Consider the following 21036-nt stretch of genomic DNA (forward strand, 5'->3'; position numbering starts at 1 on the left):
CGTAATAAAAACACTCAGTTAACTTAATTTTTTCCTGATTTTTTTGTTGTTTATTTTTGCGTTTTTATTGTTTTTGTTTAAAATTTTTGCCTGGTTTTGAAGATTTTTATTCGTGCCCTCGTGGGGGCGTGCAAGTGTCGAGTGAATTCACATTCGAACGCACAACCAAATGATCCCAATGAAACCCGATACTTGCACGCCACCCGAGCGGCGGGTTTTCCATTTGCTTTCTAAGTATGTACAAAAACTTAAGTTAGGATGGGGTAAAAGGGGTGGGGATGGGGGTGGGGGTGGGGATATGGGGGCCAAGAATAAGTATGTAAAAGAAAATCTAAATCTTAGATGCAAAATACGCGTTCGTTCGATCGAGGACGGGCGAACGATCGATTAGAAAAACGGGTTTCTCTTGGGGACCCAACTTAAAGTAAACAGTTTTCGATTGTGTGGGGTGTGTGTATGGAGGTGTGGGGTGTTTAGAGCTATATATGCTTGCAGCTTAATGCAGTAGTAGAGAAATCGAATACGAATATACGAGTACGAATAGTTTTGAAAAACGCGCAACGTTCGCTTGCTTAACCTTTGCCTTAGTCGAAAATTACATAAAATTTCATTTCATTCTCATTTTCGCCTCGAATATAGAATATAGATCTTTGCTTAGTGTTCTATATGCCTAACTTTTGTTTTTCTTCATCTAGCATTTTGTTAGTTTCTCGTTCGATTAGCTTAGTTTGCTTGCAACGTTTTCGCTTGCATTTACATAATTTTTAAACCTTTTTGTTTTCTTGCACAACAATTTTTGTTTTATTCAAAATTTTGTTTTGGGTTTTTTTTTTGTTTGTTTGCATAATTCGTTTTTGTTTTGGGGATTTTTGTTTGGTTTTTTTTGTGGTAACTTGTTTCGTAATTCTATTTCTAAAAAATAAATTAAAAACAAATGAAAGCTACGTCAACGTTTCAGGCGATCTTGAAACATAATATCCTCCGCTGAAACAATCAGATCTTTTAAGTTATCTTCATTGAAAATACACTACTGTATGTATATTGCTAGGTTTGGAAAAACTAATTTGGAAATCGGTTGGTAAACGGGGCAATTGTTCAAAAGGGAAAGAAAAACTTTGCTAACTAAAGATAAACTTCTTCATTCATATTCTGATTAGCAACTATGTTTTTAATTAAATAATGTGTTATGTAGTTTGGCGTCTTCAATTTTGAATCAAAGCGCTTGCTTTCTTTCTCTTCTCCTCTCAAACAACTATGTGTCTGCCTATGTGTTCCGTGTGGACTATTTTGAAGTTCTTACTCTGTCTGGCTTGCATTCGCGTTTAGTTGGGGCCGTATTTAGTATATTTGCTAAGCGGAAGTCGGTTCTATATATCTCTCGTTTTGTTCGAGTGTGTTTGTGTTTGTGAGTGGCTATATACAGCTTACAGTGTGTGTTACGGGTATTTGATTTGCTAACTTAAATGCTAGACGGCCATTTCTGCTCTATGTGAATATACTGCCTGTGTCTCGGATTCTGTTCGCCAACAACTTGCTTACAACTAGTCTGTGTTTTGTTTTGTTTTATGTATATGGGCGTATGTGTATGCTATTTATTATAATTATAAATTAATTAATGCTGTACAAAAGTTATCGCTTTTTGAGTTTTGCGTTCACGTTCAGCCCCATCGCGAACTCCTCTTCTCTGCTCTGCTCTCCCCTCGATTCGACTCGCTATTCAGAGTTTCAGCATTGCGCTTAACTAAAGTGAATCAAAAGTGTGTCTCACCAACAATCCTAACAACTAGCCTACTATCGGACTTACTAAGGTTCTATACATATATCAAAAAAAGAGCGACTTAAGGGCTAAACCGCTGACTACCCGCTACCACTACTTCTTGTTGTAGACGGGCAGGGGCGGCGGTGCCAGCCCGGCGGCGGAGGGCGGCAAAGCGCTGGAGGGCGCCAACAGCATGGATGGTGGTGCGGATGTGGCCAGCGGTGCGCCCATTCCTCCAGTCACATTGGGTACGGCGCCAGCACCGCCAAGGGGAGCAAAGACGCCGCCGGCAGCTCCATTGTATTTCGCATAGTCCTGGCCCTTGCTCTTCTTGCTCTCCTTGTCGCGGTCCCGATCGCTGTGCTTCTTCTTGCTGCTACCGCCGGAGCTGCTGCCGCTCGAGGAGCTATAGCCTCCACCGGCACCGGCGTAGGGAGGCAGTGCTGGTGCGGCACCTGCTCCGGTTGCGGAGGAGGACGTGGTGGTGGTGCTTGGGGGCAATCCATAGCCAATGGCTCCCGGCAAGCCGGCCGCCGCAGAGTAGTTATTGGGTTCAACCTTGTTCTTGCTGATCTTGAGCTTAATGGGCGCTGAGGTACCAGACTGAAGGCTGCCGTTGGGATTCTTGATCACCATCTTCAGGGGCTCATTGGCCAGCGAGCTGTCCTTGCTGCCGCCGCTGCTGCTGCGATCCTTCTGCTTGTCCTTCTTATGCTTCTTGCGCTCCTCCTTCTCCGCCTTGTCCTTGGACTTATCCTTCTCCTTGTGTTTGTGCTTGTCCTTCTTCTTTTTCTTCTCCGACTTACTGCTGCTTTCTTCCTTAATCTCCCCGGCCAGTTTGGTGGGTACTTCCAAGTCCATGGGTGCGGGGCCACCTGCCAAATTGGTCATGGGAGTGACTCCCGGATCCTTCTTAATGGTCGCCGGCGCGGGCATGGGCTCCAGCAGCTCGGCCGGAGGTTTAAGGCCCGGCATGGTCAAGGCATCCGGTTTCAGGAGCGAGGCGTTCGACGGACACAGGCTCTCCTTCAGCAAGCTGCGCACCAGATCCGGCGTGGTCTCGATCCCATTGGACATGTTCAAAGGCGTGTGCTTCTCCTCGTAGCTGGGATAAGTCGGCAGGCCAGTGTTGTTGTCCAGCTTGCGCAGCTTCTCGCGCGGCAAACTTCCGCTGTCCAACTCATCCAGCTTGTTCAGACCGTACTGGCTGCCTGAGATCTCGTTGGCCCGCTTCAGGCTGCCGCTCTCGCCGGGATTGGCCAGCAAATCCCCGCCATGGGGCAGCTGTTTCTTATGAGGCGGTAGCATGGGCTTCGATGATCCCGAGGCGGAGGAACTGCTCCCACTGCCACTGCCCATCGGCATGGCAGGACGGTGCTTGTCCTTTTTGGTGGGCGTGAGACGTTCCTTCTTGGGACTTTCCTTGTCGCGCGGATGGCTGTTCAGCTTGTAGTCAAGACCCGGCGGCGCCGGAGGTGGTAGCAATCCATTAAAGGGCGGTGGCTGCGTCTGTGACATGGCCTCCTTCTTAATGTCCGGCCACTCAGGACTAAAGAGCGAGTTCTTAGACTGTGAAGAGTGAGGCGGTGCCTCAGCGGGCAACTGTTGCTGTTGAGGCTGCGCCACTGACTGCTGCATGTGACCGTAGCTCTGGCTCTGGGGATAGGGCAACTGCTGCTCGAAGGGCGGCATGCCGTGGACGGTGGAGCCGGATTTGCTGCGGTGCCCGCCATATCCGGCTGGAGGCGGTGGCTGGGATCCGTTGCTGGAGCCGGGATATCCGCCACGCGACATCAAAGGGTTAGTGGGAGCACTATTGCTGTACGGCGGCGGAGCGTTCGGATACATCTTGCTGCTCTGGGACTTGTCCTTGGAGGACATTCCCGATGCAGATGAGTTGGAGGCGGATGTATGAGGGGCCGGCGGCTGCTGTTGCGGCGGCTGAGGCTTGGAGCTCGAAGCCATCTTGTGGCTGCCGTGCGGCGGCATGCCCACGCCCACTGGCGGCATGCCGCGCGAGGGCTTGTGATAGTCCACGGGCATAGACGGTCGGCCGGGCTGCTGGCTCGACGATGACGAGGACGAGCTGCTGCGCTGGCCGCTGCTTCCCGAGGAACTGAGTCCGCTGCTACTGCTACGCTGGTGACTGGAGGGCAGGCGATTGCTGTAGCCCGGCTGCTTGGATTTGTGATCTGCAACAACAAACGTGTGTAAGTACTTGATCTTTTCCAGAGGCGGGATATGTACTCACCAGGATGCGCTTCAGGCGGCATGCCACCAGGGTAGTTTGGCAACTTGTGATTGGAGGAAGACGACGAGGAGCTGCTGCCGGGCACTCCGCCCACCGAGGACGAGCGCTGGTGGCTGCCATCCTGACGTCTCTGCTGCGGCACCATCGCCGGTGGCGGCAGTAGCGACGACTGATCCCGCTCTCGCTCCCTGTCCCGTTCCCGTTCTCGATCCCGATCCCGATCCCGATTGTCGTTGCCGTTAAGCAGCTCTGGCGGCGGTGTGATGTTCGAGTGATAGCCCTTCATCATCTCGGTGATCTTCCAGTCCTCCTTGGGCTTGTCCTTGCTGTTGGCTGTCCGATTGCTGGCCCCCTGGGCGATCGCCTTGATCGAGTTGAGCTTGGACTTGAGGCGGGCAGGACTCTTCTCGTAGATGGCGATGAACTCATCGGTCAGCTGCTTCAGCAGATCCAGCGAAACGCTCTTGTCCACGTAGTAGAACCAGTGCTTGCCTTCGGTCGACTGGGGGATCTCCCAGCGGGACCACTTGCAGGCCAGGTAAATGCAGAAGCAGGCCACCACAGTGGGCCGGTATTGCAGGCACATCGAGGTCAGATGCAGGCTGTGCCAGGATGGTTAAGTCAATTTAGTGGCAATTCGACGTAAGGGTTTACAAAGAGAGTGTAGTTGGGTGAGTGTGTGCAGGGGATTTCATCACTAATAACACAGATTACATCTTTAATTTTTAGCATATTCCCACAGGGAAATTATTGAGTTGCTTATAGCCTTGGTTTGAAGGTTTTTCACCAAAAAAAAAAAACAAAATTTATATAATTTTCCCAAGACAACCGCTGAATTCCAAAAACATTCTTCATTTTCCGCGAAAATCTAAATTACACGAATTTTCCGGGACAAATTACTATGTTATGGCAGGTAATCTTGAAACAATTCTAGATTTTCCATCATATGGCAGATGTTTAAATGGGAAAAGGTTTACGACGGTTTATACTTGAATTTTCGCGTTTCCCAAACTGACAATCTTAATTTTCTAGGAACTACAGTCTTTTTCACGACTTTTGGTGGATTTCCCGATGCAGATTACAATGTTATTGCAGGCAACTGAAGATAATTGCCGCGAGGGACCGGAAAATAATGCCTTTTTTGTTAAGATGCGGGATCTGTACAGCCTGTCGACTGCCTGCTGTGATTAGGGACCGCATGTCCTTGTTCAGCTAGTGACTTTAGGGTCCTCACCTTTTCTTTGTTTCGGGCCAGATACCTGGAGCTGTTAGCTATAAGCCAGAAAACAACCAGGTAGCTCATTCTTTTTGGTCACCATAGTGTAAAAGCTTTCCCTTGCCAATTTCTGGCGAGGATTGCACACTTCTCACCCGCACACACACACACACACTGCATATAGCAGTGCGGCATTCGCGTTGATCGATAGATTATTTCTGGGAGGAACTATACCATAAAGTAGCGCATTGCCAACCATACCTGTTCGAGGCCAAGAAGTACGAGGTCTGCGCCAGATCCTTGCATGCTAAAATATACCACAGTAATCAGTACCATCTGACATGTGAGGGGGACATGGCTTGGGTCGGATGGTGGGTGCCTACCTTTGACCAGCTGGCAGGTGCGCACCACATGCGTGTGCGGATGATCGATGGCCACATCGAAGCCCAGCGTCTGCAGCAGCACGTTCTCGTTGAAGACAAGCTCCTGGGCGAGATCGGCGTAGTTCTGCTCGGTGGTCGGCGGCAGGCACTTGTTGGCGGCCCGTATGACATGCTCCAGCTTGCGCGGCTGCTCCTCCACCTTGGCGGCCAGAAAAAGACTCGCCGACGCCATGGAGTTGCGATGAAAGTGGGTGAACGAGTGGAAGGCGTAGAAGCGATGCATGTACACAATGGCCGTGTTGATGCACAACTGGGAGACCTGCAGCCGCTGACCCATCTCCTGGATCAGGTAGGCGGTCATCTGGCGGTACTGCAGCTCATCGTCGCCCTTGATGCCACATCGTCGGCTGGGCGAATTGGCCAGCTGCTCGTTGCTGAAGTACCAGATCTTGTCCTTCTCGAATGGCAGGTTGTTGTTGGAACTGGGCGGAATCCCACTGGCGGAGGCGGCTGCAGACGAGGAGGATGAGGCGGTGGCCGCCGGGGGCATTGGTGTGGCCAGGAGACTCATTTTCCGAGAGGGGTTTCACATGCAACCTGCGCCTCAGGATTGGCTGCCAATTCCGCTGGCTGATTTGATTCAGCCGTAGGAACTAACTGTACAAAGAGGAAGAGAGAGCGCTCTTTCTTTGTCGGCCGTGCTGCAGTGCGCTGGTATTGGTATTGGTATCCGTATCCGTAACCGTGTGCGTTGTTCCAGTGGCGGGGATGGCGGCGGTACGGGAAGGGCAGCGGGGTTCGCACAGCACATTGGCTACGCCACACTCGATATCGTTTTTGGGGACTGGGACTCCAATTTGGGTTCGGAACGAGGGGCTATATCCACTCCGTATCTGCGTGTGTGTGTGTGTGCGTGGTGAGGTTTTCTGGAAATTGCGACTGCGGCGGAAACGAAACGAGACGAAAAACACACTAACCGCGACACCAGGCGACGTGTTATGCAACTTTCGTATCAATTCATAGTTATTCGCACTGCATTTGCCGACGCGTTGGGCACTTGAACCATTACGGGTCGTTTACTGCACGCTTTTAATTCCACAACGCATCCCAGATTCCATTCACACGGTGACAATGACAAACTTTGCAGAAAAAAATGTATTTTCAAGTATGGCCGTCAGCTAGAGGTGGCAACACAGCGATGCCAACATCGGAGTTATCGATGTTCAAAACATCGGTAACATCGATGTTTAGCAGGGTTCATCGATGTTTTCTTCTCGACGCGACTGGTTGAGAACTTGGATAATAAAAAAGCTATTTCCAATGAAATCATTGTGCCTAAGCTGCTCCAGCTGCCTCTGATTCTCATTTTTCTGGAATGACGAGGTGATCAGCAGTTAAACATGTTTTCAACACCGAAAATAAATTAAATCTCAACTCCGAAAATATACTAAAATTAAACGTGCATTTGTGTAGTAGGGCCTCAAACCATGGTGGTGAACTATAATATAAATTGCATTTGATTTCACTGTAAGGTTGACAATATTTGAGAACAACTTAAATACTATACATAAAATTATACAGTTAAAAAAATGAGACAAGAACAAAATGGTAAAAATTACAATAGTACGTTAGCCCCTTTTCATTTAAAATCAGAATTAAAAACACATTTCCATTTTATTGTTATTTATAAAACAGATAATATATATTAATATATTTTATAGTTTGTAGATTAAAATATACAAAATTTAGCTAAAAATCTTAAAACTCTTATGTTGTCATAACAGTAAATAATTATGCTAGCTTGCGACTGTTGCTCTTGCTTGGTTTTTGTAATGCGTTCTTATAAAAATTAATCTAATCCGTTCGCTTGCGCTTTTTCCTCTAACCATAAAATTCACCTACATACCATGCCTTAGTTCCAACGTTCATTCCCTTACTATATATGCATTAAAGTATATATATTAATATATATTGTGGCTGGCTTTAGCTGATTTCTCATCGCAGACAAAAATTGTCTGTCAAATGTACACAGATAAAACAAAAAGTCAAATAAAAATATTAATTTAAGGTTATTTAGCCGTAAACTAATTGTAACTTATATTAATACAATCAACATATTTGTCTAAATCTCGATCAATCCATGTATTTAAAGAGTTATACGTTTGCTGCTCTTCGTCGCAATCGCAATACAGTATATTGGAATAATCGCAGGTTCGATTTAAAAGCTATATGTTTTGTGTTTAGTCTTAAGCCTAGAACAGAAATCCTGCCGAACGGCATCGATATTCGTTTATATTTAATTTAGTTGGTCTTATCCAGCATTCGGGGGTATTCCAATCTATGCAATAATTGGTGTATATATATAAAATACGTTTATAATCAAGTGGAATCATGAGGTCCAGAAGTTGTTTATATACAATTATCGTGCTAGGCATGTATAAATGCTTCGGGGATGAGTGTTGAAGGATAGTCTTTTAAGGATTTCCGAAAATCAAACATAGAAGTACTATCTCGATTAAAGCTGCATTTTTCGGGTTGTAACTCAGATTTATGTTTACCGATTTCGTTGTACTCGAGTCGTGATTTTTTGCGTTTATGGTTCGATTCTGCTTCTGTTTGTGGGTGTGCTTACAGCTACCATCCTTATAACATGTAATATTCATTCCCTAACAATTAATAACTGATTTATGTTATGTAATGGTAGATGCGATGCCCTATGCTAATAAATAGACATACATATAAATCCATGATCTGGAGGGAAACCTCATAAACTGAGACCTCGTGAAGTGGTGTCAAATGCCATACTGTGTTTGTGTCTTAGAACTACAAAATACACCAATTCGACTTTATCTAAAATATGTAATCTCGACTTTAAATATCGGTTATCCCTTTGACTATCCTATATAGACTTTGAATATACTTTAACTTATGCAACTTTATGTACTTTTCATGGGAGGTATATCTAGATTCCAAATTTGTAGCGGGTTCCGTATATTTGTATCATATCTTTTGCTTACTTGCTACACATTTTCTTTTCGCCGTTTTGTGTTTAATTTTGTTTCGTCTGTGCTTCTACTGTTTATACGGTTTGATGTAAATAAAACACATGCACAAATTGAAATAATAATTTTATTTAAAAAATAAAAATAATTATAAAAAATTGTTTACAATGAACAGAGTTGAACTCAAGACTCACTTTGTTTATTTGCATCATCAATCACCAATCATCATAAACAAAATGATATATTGTAGATTTCATCTTCACGTACACATAATAATAATAATAATAGATAAAGGTACTTAGAGAACGCAACTATTAAAGAAATAGATTAAAGAACTAGGAGTTGGTTTTATTCTCTTTTCCTATTCAAGGTTTCCTTTCAAGAGATTGCACGTTTTGGGCAGTGTTTGGAAATTGTTGTAGAAGTTGTCGGTATATTGCATTGAGGATTGCGGTTGCAGTTGTTGAAACTATGGGTCAGTATCTCGGGTCTGTTCGGTTATCTGTTCAGATCTGTTCCATTTTGTTAGGCTTGTTTCGCTTAGTGGCAGTGTGACGTTAACAAGAATACGTTAGTTTAGCTTTATGTTTCATAAATAAACATCAGATCGAGAGGGTTGAGTTGGGTTTGGTGTTCTGAGACTGCTTAAACGATGGCTCAAGGAGTGCTTTTCTTCGGGTTTATCCTGTGAGTTTTTCTTTTTTTTTTTGCTGTCGATGTTGTAAATATACAAAACTTATCAAATAATAATTACAAGAAAGTTTAGACCACCAGTTTTCTGGGTTCTTAGCTCCAGTTAGGATGTGTGTGTTTTGTGTTGGGGGGAAGTTAAGGGGTGTAGCTGGAGAAACACTTAAATAAATAACCTAAACGTAGTTGTAATAATAGCTAAAACTATGAAATAATAAATTTCCATCTCTCTTTTTTTATAAAATAAGCAACAAAAACAATTGGCCCAAGTACAGTGTACAGATACCCACGCAGATCGTTCGGATCTATTAAAGATCTGCAAAGTTACCCTCTACACTTTTTGTCCTTGGGCAGCGGGGGGCTAGGAGGCAGTTGAAAGGGTATTAGGCTAGGCATATACATATTCATATACATTTAGATTTAGATTAAGATCGATAGAGATAGAGAATTTCTTGCAGCTATAAGGGTTCGTACTCATTTACATATTACACACATTTATCGAATATCAATATGAATCAATTCGGTCGTCCTTTGTCCTTCCGCCATAGCAATAGCAATAATAATATTAATAATAGTGATAATAATAATAATAATATAACCAATAATAACAATATTCATTACATTTACAGTTTACAGTTAAAATTACAGTTACAAGTACAACACTAACGCCAATGAATAGATCATTATTTACCGCCGATTTAGCTGGGTGTATGTATAGGGTACAGGACACAGGGTGTGAATATATATAGAAGTATATGTACGCGTATTGGGACTATCAGCTATGTGTAACTTATGCTTATCGCTGGCTAACCAATAAACTCAACGCATATACAAAGAAATCCCTACCTCGCGTGGCTTTCAGCCACTATTGCCGCTAGCCGGTTGATTCTTACCCCACCCCAGAACCTATTGCCATTCCAGATCGATCCGTTTGCGGATCGAACTATATTTACAGGCCGCCTTGTCCTCCATGTCCTCCTTCGCCTCTCACACGCCATTGCAGTCGATCTCGACGATGTCCTTGGGCACATCCACGAACTGGTAGACCAGCCGCTGGCCATCCACCTTGGCCAGGATGCCGCGCTGGTAGTAGTACCTCAGCGCCCTGCCCATCGTCTCGTAGTTCATGTCCGGCTTGTTCTTGTGCATGCCCCACAGGCGGGACACCGCCTTCGAGTCGACCAGCTTGAAGACGCCTTTCTCCCGGTTCGTCCACTTGATGAAGCGCGGACAGTACTCGCGATCCTGCAGCAGCTTCAGGAGGAACTCCCACAGGTAGGTGGTGGATCCCTCCCGGCTGCGCCGCTTCACACCCATCTCCAGCTTGGGCTTGCGCGGCTTCTTCGCCTTCCGCTGCTGGAAGCCGCCCAGTTCGAGCATGTAGGAGAGATCGTAGCTGACGCTGGACGTCGCCGGTTGGATGACGCTCTGCGAGCCGCCTGCCGCCGCTGCCGCCGTTGCTGCTGCCGCTGCACTGGCGCTCAGCATTGCCGCCGCTGCAACGGCACTGCTGCTGCTGCTGACGACGGATGCCGCCGCAGCTGCTGCGGCCGCTGCAGCGATTGTGGAATGCGTGTGCTGGCCCGCGTGCGGATGCGAATGCGAGTGCGGATGGGAGTGCGGATGTGAGTGCGGATTTAGCTGCGAGTGCGGGTGTTGCTGCTGCTGCTGCTGCTGCTGTTGTTGTTGTTGCTGCTGTTGCTGTTGTTGCTGCTGTTGTTGATGCGACAATTGCTGATGCAAAGCCTGTTGCTGCTGGTGCGACAATTGCTGGTGGGCCAGCTGCTGCTGCTGCGATTGCTGCGACTGCTGTTGCTGCTGCTGCTGGTGCAGGGAATGATAGCCGTTGATGGTGGTGCCGCGCTGGGATGCCGCCGCCGCCGCTGCTGCCGCTGCTGTCGGGGCGTTGAAGTAGGACGTTGTCAGATAGCCCGGCGTTTGGGGGTTTCCCGGCGCACCTGGCTGGCCGCCCCCACTACCGGCGCCACTGCTCCCGTAGTAATTGTCGGGCACTGCAAGGACAAAGCATCGATTAGATCAAGAGAAGATTGGATTATCTTAAATCTTAAGATTTCTTCAAATACATTATTAACTCAATTCATAAAATTATCTTTAATTTTTAAAGTTAGTTCGTGGAACCATTAGCTTAAATTTCTTGCGAGCAAATTTTCCAACTGTGTTTTTTTATTGAGAAAGCTATTTAATAAAACAATTCTAGTATTAATTTATAATATCCTGCTAATCCTCTAAAAACATTGATAAGGATTAACATTTGGTTGTTTCATACTTTTATGGAAAATTTCTAGGTATCTGAAAAAAACTCCTATTTTAAGAACCTGCCCTTCAAATTAAAATTTGATATGTATTAGATTATTATACAAAACATCTTCAACATTCAGTCTGAGCTAAAAAACAGAGATTTATAGTCCCGAGAAATTAGTCTACTGGCAACCCGATTTGCCCCATGGTATCCAGATCGCAGATCGCAGATCGCTCGCGACTATTTCACACCGTTCCTGTTTCTGTGTGGTGGCACAGGTATAATTTTGTATGCTATTTAGTAAGTTTGTTTTTTTTTACATCCGGCGTTGCCGTTGCCCAATTCCGCGGCTCAGTCAGTTGGCAGTCGGTAGTCGGTGGTCGGTAGTCAGTAGTCGGTGGATGTGGATTCGATGGACCATTTTAAAGGGGGAAGTGGAGCAAAGGGGGTGGGGCGTTGGGGAGGACTGAATAAAAACAAAAGTGAGCAGCACTCTCTCACCAACACCACGAAACTCTGGACAGAGAGCAACGCACGCTGTGTTGTTTGTGTGTGGCTCGTGTGTTTCATTCGTGTTGCATTGCGTTGGTGTTTGGCACTCTCTTTTTCTCTCGTGGGGGAAAAAAGAGAGCGGGAGAGTGGTGAGCTCTCCATTATTGCCACATTGACGCTGCTATTGTTGTTGCTGTTGCTGCTGCTGCTGCTGCTGGTGCTGTTGCTGTCGTTGTCGTTGTGACCTTCACAATTTGCGCAAAGGCAATGTGTCGATGACCACAGATTTTTATACAGCAACGCGCACACACACAACCACATACACAGCTGGCAGAGAGCATAAAAGCAGCGAGTGCAACACAGTCTCATTGCAATTGATTGAGCTGTATGTGTGCGTGTGCGCCTTGTTGCCTGACATTTTTGCAAAAAAAGAGTAAGTTGGATTAGGAGTGCATTATGTATGCAACAGATTATAGCAACTTCAGATTGATTGCCAAATGCAAATGCCTCATTAGGTCACACGATTAATTGGCTAAGATACAACCGTTCTAAGCCGAGATCCAATGATTTAGGTTAACTTAAACGCAGTACCTTAAACGGAATTTACTTGCTGGCTTCCCAAGTTAATATGTTTTTTGTTTTCTAATTCTTTATGTTTTGAACGTTTAAGGGCCTTCGTTTTAATAATAAATTGTCCTTTAACAAAATGTTTTCTTTAAAATACTCCAATAATCGTAATAAATTTTCAATTTTCATACTTTCTAATAACCGTTGATTTCTATAATGTTTTTTTTTAAATCATAACTCTCTTTTAATTTCTAAGTGCAACCAATTTACATTTTCATATTATACATAACATGAAGTTGTCTAGTCCTTAAATTTAGCACAACGTTTAATGTTTGCAAGTTCGTCTGGTACACAGCTGGAATCTGCCAGGTTTATTTCAGGCATACATACATACTTATACACTCACCCCCAACACTGCGATTCCATATGTTCCGCAGCGAATTCGCTGCATTGTTCTGGTATAAATTCGGATGCAGAAAGGTGCCAGTGTGCAGGTGCGCCGCTGCCGCCGCCGCCGCTGCTGCCGCGGCCGCTGCCGACGCCGAGGTGGCCGCCGGCATCCCGAGCCGCGCCTTTAGCTCGTCGGCGCAGGGCTGGCCGCCGGAACTGGAGCTGTCCACGTCGGAGACGCCGCTGTCCGCGGGACTGGGCGGAAATGAACCTGCGAACGGGAACGGGAACGGGACATGGCGACGCAAAGCGAGGACGAGCCGAGAAAAGGGGCAATTAGCAATCGATATGGCTCGAACTGAGTCGAGGGCGTGTGCAGTGGTTCACCTTGCTGCTGGACACGCTCGCCTCAGTACTCTTTACACTCGAAAAAAACGTGATCTCTTTAATCATTTATTTCTTAGTCTATTTTCGACCAGTTCCTATTTCTTTAGTCATTAAACAAAAGCTTTCATAAGAAGAACTGGTAATTTGTAACTATTTTTCATGTAATTCATTTATTTACGACCAGTTCCTATAAAATAAACGTGGTAAATATTTTGTATATAAATAGAGTGTATTTTCCTATTCTTATTTATGCAACATCATTATTAAAACTTGGGTAGAAATAATTTTAATATATCAATAAATGGATTTCAAATTTAATTTTGTGGAAGGTACGCAAAGATACTTCTTTTTACTAAAAAAAAATTTCGAAAGTTCTTTTAAATATATTTTTTGGAAAAACATAATTCTAAAAAATTTATTAAATGTTTCTCAAGATCAAGTTGTTTTAAAGCATTGAATTACAAAGAAATAGTTAGTAATTTGTTGTGTGCATATTCACCTGTTGTGGCCGTCGTGTAGTTTCTATGGTGCGGATTGTGAATAGCACCTCCGCTGAGCAAATTGTGCAGCAGCGGGCGGTGTGGTATGGCCAGCGGTTGTTGTTGCTGATGGGCATTGTTGCCGTTCCCATTGCTGCCACCATTGCCCGCTGCACCGTGTAAGCTGTGCTGCTGCTGCTGCTGTTGTTGCTGCTGCAGCTGGAGCGGTGTGAGCAGGGCATTTTGCTCCGTCTTGATGTGGAGCAGAGCGGTGGCGCCGGCAAAGGTGGTCGCATTGTGCGCCTGCTGTTGCTGGTGCTGCTGCAAGTGTTGCTGTTGCTGGTGTTGCTGCTGCGGTGCCGGGCTCGTCGATTGTTTCACAATAGGAATTTCAGTGTCTGAAATGATCAAGAAAAAAAGAGATTGTAGAAAATGTTGTGAAAAAAACATTAATGTAATATTTAAATTACATTTTATTTGTAGAACAATTGAGTTCCTGTTTGGAAAACGATAAACCTTTGATTCTCAAACATTTAAATTGTTTGCTAGATATTGGTCTATTTACAACAGTGACTTTTATATGATTAAAAAAATGGTGGAATACAACAATGAAAAGTTTTCCAGTTTGCTTAAAGTGGTTTTATTATTAAATATACCTATTGATGTTCAATGAACATCAATTATTATATGCTGATTTTTGTCATTGCTGTAATGAACTTAATTAGGCATATACTTTCAAAATCGGTATTTTTGTCTGCTGTCAGCAAAGGTAATAGCTAAAATATTAAATATCCTTCAAAACATCAGTTTAAATTAATGTTGCGATTGCTTCAATCACCAGAAATATGTACCCACACTTTCAAACCCCCAGCCGCCGTTGCTGTTCCAATTAAACGAATACTTAGCCTCATCACGGAATATTTTTGCAGGGCCCCTCCACCATCCACCCCTCTTTTAGCCCATCAACCACTTGGCTACGCCCCTGTCCTCTTCACAGCTGTCAAAAATGCCTATCCAACGAGCTAATAATACAAAAATTCGCATCATAACTTTATAGAAATGTCATGTTGAGCAAAATATGCAAAAAGAAAGACGAATAAACGAAACGAAACGAAACGAAACAATTGAAATGCCCCAATTTGGTGAGCCATGAACTCGCAACCGTTAAATACAACGCCAGAGGAAAGGCAACAAAAAAAATTAGCTTCTCACTTTCCTTTGGTCGTTGTCGTTGGTGTTGTTGCTGCTGCAGCTGAAAAGTAAAAGTGCATTTTCACTTATTTCATGCAGCAACCGCCGCGGCATGAAAATAAGCAGAGGCAAAAAAATTGCATTGAATGTCAAGCGGTACGCACACATACAAATCCACGGCAACTGCAGTGTGCAGGAAAACGTCAAAGCCAGCAGAGCAATGAAGCTTGCAAGCACACTCACTCTCACAGATACTCACACACACACACACATTCTCACACAACACAACACACACACACACTTACACTCGCACACAGAGACGAGTGGCAGCAAGAGAGGAAGAGAAATCAGGTCAAGGCTTGTCGGCAGCGGCGACGAGTTTACAATTTATGCTTTGCTGGCTGCATTATTGCATGTTGCCGCTGTGTGCGAGTGCTTTTTACAGCTTTTTAAATACACGGCAGACCAGCCGACATTGCACACTGGGCAAAAACCGTCCAATTTACCGTTGGCAAAAGTAAATTATATATTATATGTAAAAATATCTGGCAGATTTTCCATAAAAACGTGATTAATAACACCGCTTTCATATACAAAAATTTAAATGTTTGGAAATTCTTTTGTTTTGAACCAAGTACAACTACAAAAAGAAGTGTGCAGTTTATGTTTTCAAAACTAATTCCGACTGCTTAACTGAATAGCTGAGTAGACAAAATCAACATTTGTCACCAAAAAAAAAAAATTAAACAAGAAACTGATTTTATCTCTACACACTTCAGTTAAAAGGTTGTTAATTATAACAACAACAAAATATTACAATTTATTTTAATGCCGCAATATAAGACATTTGACCCACTGTGAAACGAAGTCGTCTCGTTTTGATTGCCGCCCTCCGCTCCACTCGTCGTGGGTGAATGAGAAGCATGTAAAAATATATATAACCATATTTTTTTCTTGATATGTAAAAAATTCAAAAGCCGCAACAGCACAAAAGCGTATTTACCCACAAAAATAAAAAGCCAAAGTCGTGACGGAAATCGCCCGGCAACAAAACAGCTGTGCGGTTGCATTGGTTAACTCCCCACCCGTTGCCCCCTCACCCACCCACAATTAGCATGCTGCTGCAACACCAGCAACTTTTTAACGGAAATTATAAATACAATTTTTGCCAAAGTTTTCGTTGCGAGAATTTTCCCTCTATTTACTTGGGGCTTTAATCGCTTGTCGAAGTGGAAATGTCGGAAATGCCCGTCACTTGCCTCGGTTTTTTTTCGCTTGTCTGCGTTTTTCTTTTAGTTTTTCCGTGGGGAAGTGCTCACGAGTTGTTGTTTACTGTGGAATACGCGGCGTATGCGTAATTTGTTGCAGGTGGCCGTCGAAGAGTTGATTTGAGTAAAGTTCTCAATGATAAATGGCATGGAAATGTCAAATTAATTGTAAAAGAAGACGAAGAAATATATGGAACTTAGCTTCGCTTACAGATTACACCTTACATTTTGCTAAAAATCCCTTCATAGTCCGCTTTGGAATTTAAAACAAATTAGTATACCAACAATTTTATGAGATTATTATTTGATATATTGGAACTAGACAATTCCTTTACGAACTATTATACTTATAACCGGTAAAAAAAAGTTTATGTCTGTACCTACAAAACGTGAGCGGTTACTTCCTGTGTGGCATACTAGATGTATGAGTAATATATGAGTGCCGCAAATTAAGCATACGCCTAGGTGAACAACGGAAGGAAGGCGAAGAATTTAGATTTCCTGGCAGAGGAGCAGCACTCCGCATAGCTTTCACTGTGCTTAGTTTGTGGCGCCGCCATTGTAAAAGAAAACAGAAACAGAAGCCGACAATCAGACCGCCAGAGGTTCAGCTTTAATGGTGCATAAACAGACAGAAACACGGCAGAAAGAAAGACAAATAGCCAGTGGTAATTGTGTCTACAAAACATTGCAATGCTGCGCCAAATGTGCGCTGACCTCTAAAAATGCGGTCTAATAAAACCAGCAGAAACTAACCAACCGACAAAACACACAGAAATACAATAAAAAAAAGCTAAAAAAATTTAATATATTACGAGAAAACAAAGCAAAATTGGCAAACAACAAAAAAATAATAAAAAACAATACACATACACATGGACATGTCAAAGAAATTAACGGTAAATTCATGTGCATGTGAGCTGGTGGGTTTTGCTATTTTTCTTTTGTTGAATTCGAATTTGGACTTGAACTGGCTCGTTGATATGTGCGCGGCATTTTGGGACAGTTACATCACAATTCCGGCGGATAGCGCAGCATTTGCCGCAATAGTAGGTCAATGTAGGTACGAGCCATCGTTGCTTGTTGTTACCTCCATGATTAGTTTGCCTTATAAAGCCGATATGCTTTTTGTTTTATTTAAATTTTTGGTTTTGGTTTTGGCTTTCGACTTTGGTTTTGCGGTGTGGATAAGGCGTCATCAGAGGTGCTTGAATTTTGTTTACAATTTTCGTAGCATTTCCGAAAGCCGTAGAAGTTGCCCGCCTGTCTGCTTAACAACAATTGCACACCAGCGGCAGCAACAATGTGTAATTGTTTATGGCATTTTGGTTATTGGCCTATTTTAGATGTGCCCAACAACCCAACAACTTGCGTTTGTGAGTTGTGGGCGGTTTGGTAAGAAACGGAAAGTGAGTTTGTGTGTGGGTTCAACTGAAGGGGGATTTACCTATTGAGCTCAGCTTTTATCGTGTATAAGGTATTTTCATCTGACATTTATCACTGGAAAGTAGGCAAATGAAATTTAATATTTAAGAGTTGTCGGATGTGATTTTTTATTTGGCTTGCCCATCAAATTACTTTGCAAAAATATACTTTTTTAAGGTTACTTATATTTTTTTTTGACACGCAATCATGTTATTCAATTTATTCAACGAACTCGTACATTAAAGGGCTTGCATAAATTTAACGAAAACAATTCTCATTTTATGATACTCAAATTAAATTATAAACCTTTTTAAAAAACGCCATCAACTTTCTCATTAAATATTCATTGGCTTTTTAAAATGCATTCTAAAATAAGTAAACTAGAATAATTTTATGTTGATTACCTTAAAAGTTGTCAATAAATAATGCAAAATACGAACATAAGAAATACATATTTTAATATGCATTTGCTTTTTGAAAACATTAAGTGGGTAACTCCCGGCAAATGATCCATCATAATCTTGCCTTGCCCCACTTGTTTACCAGCAAAAACATATCCAAATTCTAGTCATCAAATATAACTATTAAAAAAAACCTGCGATTGGGTGCCAGGCGAATTCCCCGAATGGCCGAAACGACAACAGCTAGAAATTGTTTTGTATCGATAATTTCACTTGTGCGGCGCAATATTGCGCCAAACCGGAATCAAAATGTGCCTCAACTGGGATACATATTTATTTATTTATTTCCAATAATCATAATAATACAATTTATGGCGGTGCCAAAACAAAACAGAGTTATGGGTGTGGTATTGGTAGAAAGAAGAAAGCCGAGTTCAAGTTAATTCGAATGCAGGCGCGACAGACGAAAGTAAAATGCACAAAGAGCTGAAAACAAAATCAACAGGAACGGGCGACAACAACGCAAAAGTTCTATATTTAAATATTATAATTTATGTGTTTGTTTGGCAATTGTAGTATTTGTTGTTGGTGTGAATGTCTCTTCCCCAATTTTTTTGTTTTTTTTTTTTTTTGTTGGTTTTGTCTGCCTCGTTTTTGCACGATCCCCATTATTCCCATTCCCGTTCCCGATTCCCGATCCCCAATGCCCATTCCCCTTTTTTCTCTCTTTCTCTCTGGCTCTCTAGTACTCTCTAAATTCCTGTTCTGTCGCCTTTTTTTGGCTTTTAGGCCGCTGCCAACGTCGCTGCTTTCACAGGCGTACGTGCGTGTATTGGTGGCCAGAATAAAAGCCAGTTGTTGTTCTCTCCGATTCTTGAGTGTGTGAGTGTGTACGCTTTTTGGAAATTCAGTCTCAAGTTCAAGGTCTCGCGGATAACGTACACCAGCAAAGACACACTGCTCACACCGACACCAGATTCTCATTGTTTACACACACACTCGTACACAGCGAGACATATGCATATCAGGCAATTTCTCATTGTCGTACCAAATGTATGTACATATGTTTATTTAAGCTACATATGCATTTAATATAAATCCAAACACAAACACACATTCGTATTTATATAGACAACAAAATTCTTCTTCAATATTTCCGCATTAAGAAGTGATACGCGACTCTGCTCCAATCTTTTCTGTTTCTGTTTTCGTTTTTTTTTTCGTTTGTATTTTTGCATTTTTTATGCCCGCTATTTCTCTATACTCGAAAATGTTTCGTATCGCACAAAAGGAAATATAATGTAAATTTATATACTTTCTGTTGTTTCGTATTTTATTTTGGCTGAATCTTTTTTTTAATTTGTCATTAAGTACTTTTATTTGTTTTATGGTGTGGTATAATATGCATATAGATTGACGCATTTGCCTCCAGGGAAGATGTTTTTATATGCCTTTCGAATTTGTTGCGATTGCTTATATCGGATTTTGTAATGCATTTTTTTCATGCGCTGTCGTATGTTTTAAAAATATATGAGTTATTTGTCATATGCTAGACAGATAAATATTCCCTTTGTTTGCTCAAAATATGTTCTCATGTCATTTATTATATATTTCCGATAAATGACTTTGTTGATTGTCTTTTATTTGATGTTGCATAATTTAGTAATAATGATTTCGACCAATATTAATATTTCACAAAATCACTCTTATTTATCAAGAATGCTTATAGTACTTGTTTCTTGTATTTTCGTTTATTTTTACCTCTTTCAACAGTTGAATATTGTGTCATTTCTGGTAGCTTCTGTTTAAATTAACACTTTCTATTCTGACAGAATAAACCCTTTTTTTGGTCACGCGCCAAGTTTGTATGAGGTTACAAGTGCTAATTGGATGCGTATATTATTATTTTGATTGCTAATTGCCAAGTTAATTATTTAATGTTTAACCAGCTACTCATGAAAATATTCTATGCTAAGCAAATAACTAAATTTTTAATGTAGTTAATAGAAAATGAACTTTTTTCTGAACTTTAATAAGAGAGCCAAACCAGTTGGCTAACTTGCTAGTCCGTAATCGAAAGTTTTGCTTTTAATTCTATCGAACTAACCATAGTTTTTAATACTTATAAAAACTTTCCATATAAGCTCTAGGTTTCGGTGCTTACTACTTTATTTGCTTGAAATTCATTACCAAGAATTTGATACCGGACCGCCGAAAACGGAGGTTTCGGTAATCGATGCAAGTTCTAGGTAGCTGCATTACGTATACGACTCGTTGTCGCGAATTTCCCAGCAACAAGTTTGGGCCTTGACCCGACCCATTGCACTCGGCTATGGCTATGCAATCCGCTGCTGACCATATGGCCACATATCAGCTGCACTGCGAGCGGGAAACATTAGCTCAATGCGATTTCTTGAATTTGCTAATCCGATTTTGTAAGAGAGTTACGTTGCCCGGCGGCCAGTGACATAATCCCTGCGACTAAGGAATCGGGGACTTTGCGTCTCTCCTTGGCTACCGATAAGGAGATAAGCTCCGAGTGAGCAGAACCTCCATTGGCCAATTGAGCGGAGAGCAAAAGTGATTACAAAATCTGAACCGGGGAAAGATACGTATAGGCCTACTAAATGGGGCAGCGGCTTACATAATTCTAATGCGAAAAAATCGCCGCCGCCGTATTTGGGTTAAAAAAAAGGCATCAAAAAGAAAAAAAAATGGAAAATCATTTGCTAATTTCTTGCCACGAAACGAGAAATTTAAGTTTTTCCGCGCACACTCTGTATGCGATTAGAGTGTGTGTGTTTGTGTGTGTGCGCGCAGTTGTTGCCAATCTATTCCCAACCTACCTCAAAATGTTTTGCGTTAGGCCTGAAAA

At 42.8% G+C, this 21036-nt stretch overlaps 2 protein-coding genes across 4 annotated transcripts in view; both read right to left on the reverse strand.

Annotated features, from left to right (window-relative positions):
- Window positions 1–23: 23 nt before the first annotated feature.
- On the reverse strand, window positions 24–6803 carry LOC128257985 (cyclin-T). 2 transcript variants are annotated; one of them, XM_052989334.1, is made up of 4 exons: window positions 5610–6803; window positions 5488–5533; window positions 4011–4612; window positions 24–3951 (listed from the first exon to the last, which is right to left on the reverse strand). In XM_052989334.1, the coding sequence occupies exons 1-4, from the start codon at window positions 6178–6180 to the stop codon at window positions 1871–1873; spliced, it is 3300 nt and encodes a 1099-aa protein (XP_052845294.1). In that variant the 5' UTR covers window positions 6181–6803; the 3' UTR covers window positions 24–1870. The 2 variants fall into 2 exon arrangements, with proteins under 2 accessions (XP_052845294.1, XP_052845295.1); XM_052989335.1 differs by lacking the exons at window positions 5488–5533; window positions 5610–6803 and adding an exon at window positions 5245–5481.
- A 1921-nt stretch (window positions 6804–8724) lies between these two features.
- Window positions 8725–21036, reverse strand: part of LOC128257989 (ecdysone-induced protein 74EF) — a 43602-nt gene continuing 31290 nt past the window's right edge. For both annotated transcript variants that reach the window (XM_052989365.1, XM_052989364.1), the window contains 3 exons: window positions 13897–14274; window positions 13027–13281; window positions 8725–11313 (listed from right to left, as the gene is read on the reverse strand). In XM_052989365.1, coding sequence (XP_052845325.1) covers window positions 10289–11313; window positions 13027–13281; window positions 13897–14274 — 1658 coding nt within the window. In that variant the 3' untranslated portion in view covers window positions 8725–10288. The remainder of the gene's footprint in view (window positions 11314–13026; window positions 13282–13896; window positions 14275–21036) is intronic.

Source organism: Drosophila gunungcola (assembly GCF_025200985.1).
Source record: "Drosophila gunungcola strain Sukarami chromosome 3L unlocalized genomic scaffold, Dgunungcola_SK_2 000002F, whole genome shotgun sequence".
NCBI lineage: Eukaryota > Metazoa > Arthropoda > Insecta > Diptera > Drosophilidae > Drosophila > Drosophila gunungcola.

Excerpts from the sequence above, each read along its gene's own strand:
- LOC128257985 (XM_052989334.1), bottom strand. The coding sequence starts at position 6,180 with ATGAGTCTCCTGGCCACACCAATGCCCCCGGCGGCCACCGCCTCATCC. Across the intron at positions 4,613-5,487 it reads TACTTCTTGGCCTCGAACAG|CCTGCATCTGACCTCGATGT; the intron begins GTATGGTTGGCA and ends ATCCTGGCACAG. Across the intron at positions 3,952-4,010 it reads GCCGCCTGAAGCGCATCCTG|ATCACAAATCCAAGCAGCCG; the intron begins GTGAGTACATAT and ends TTGTTGTTGCAG.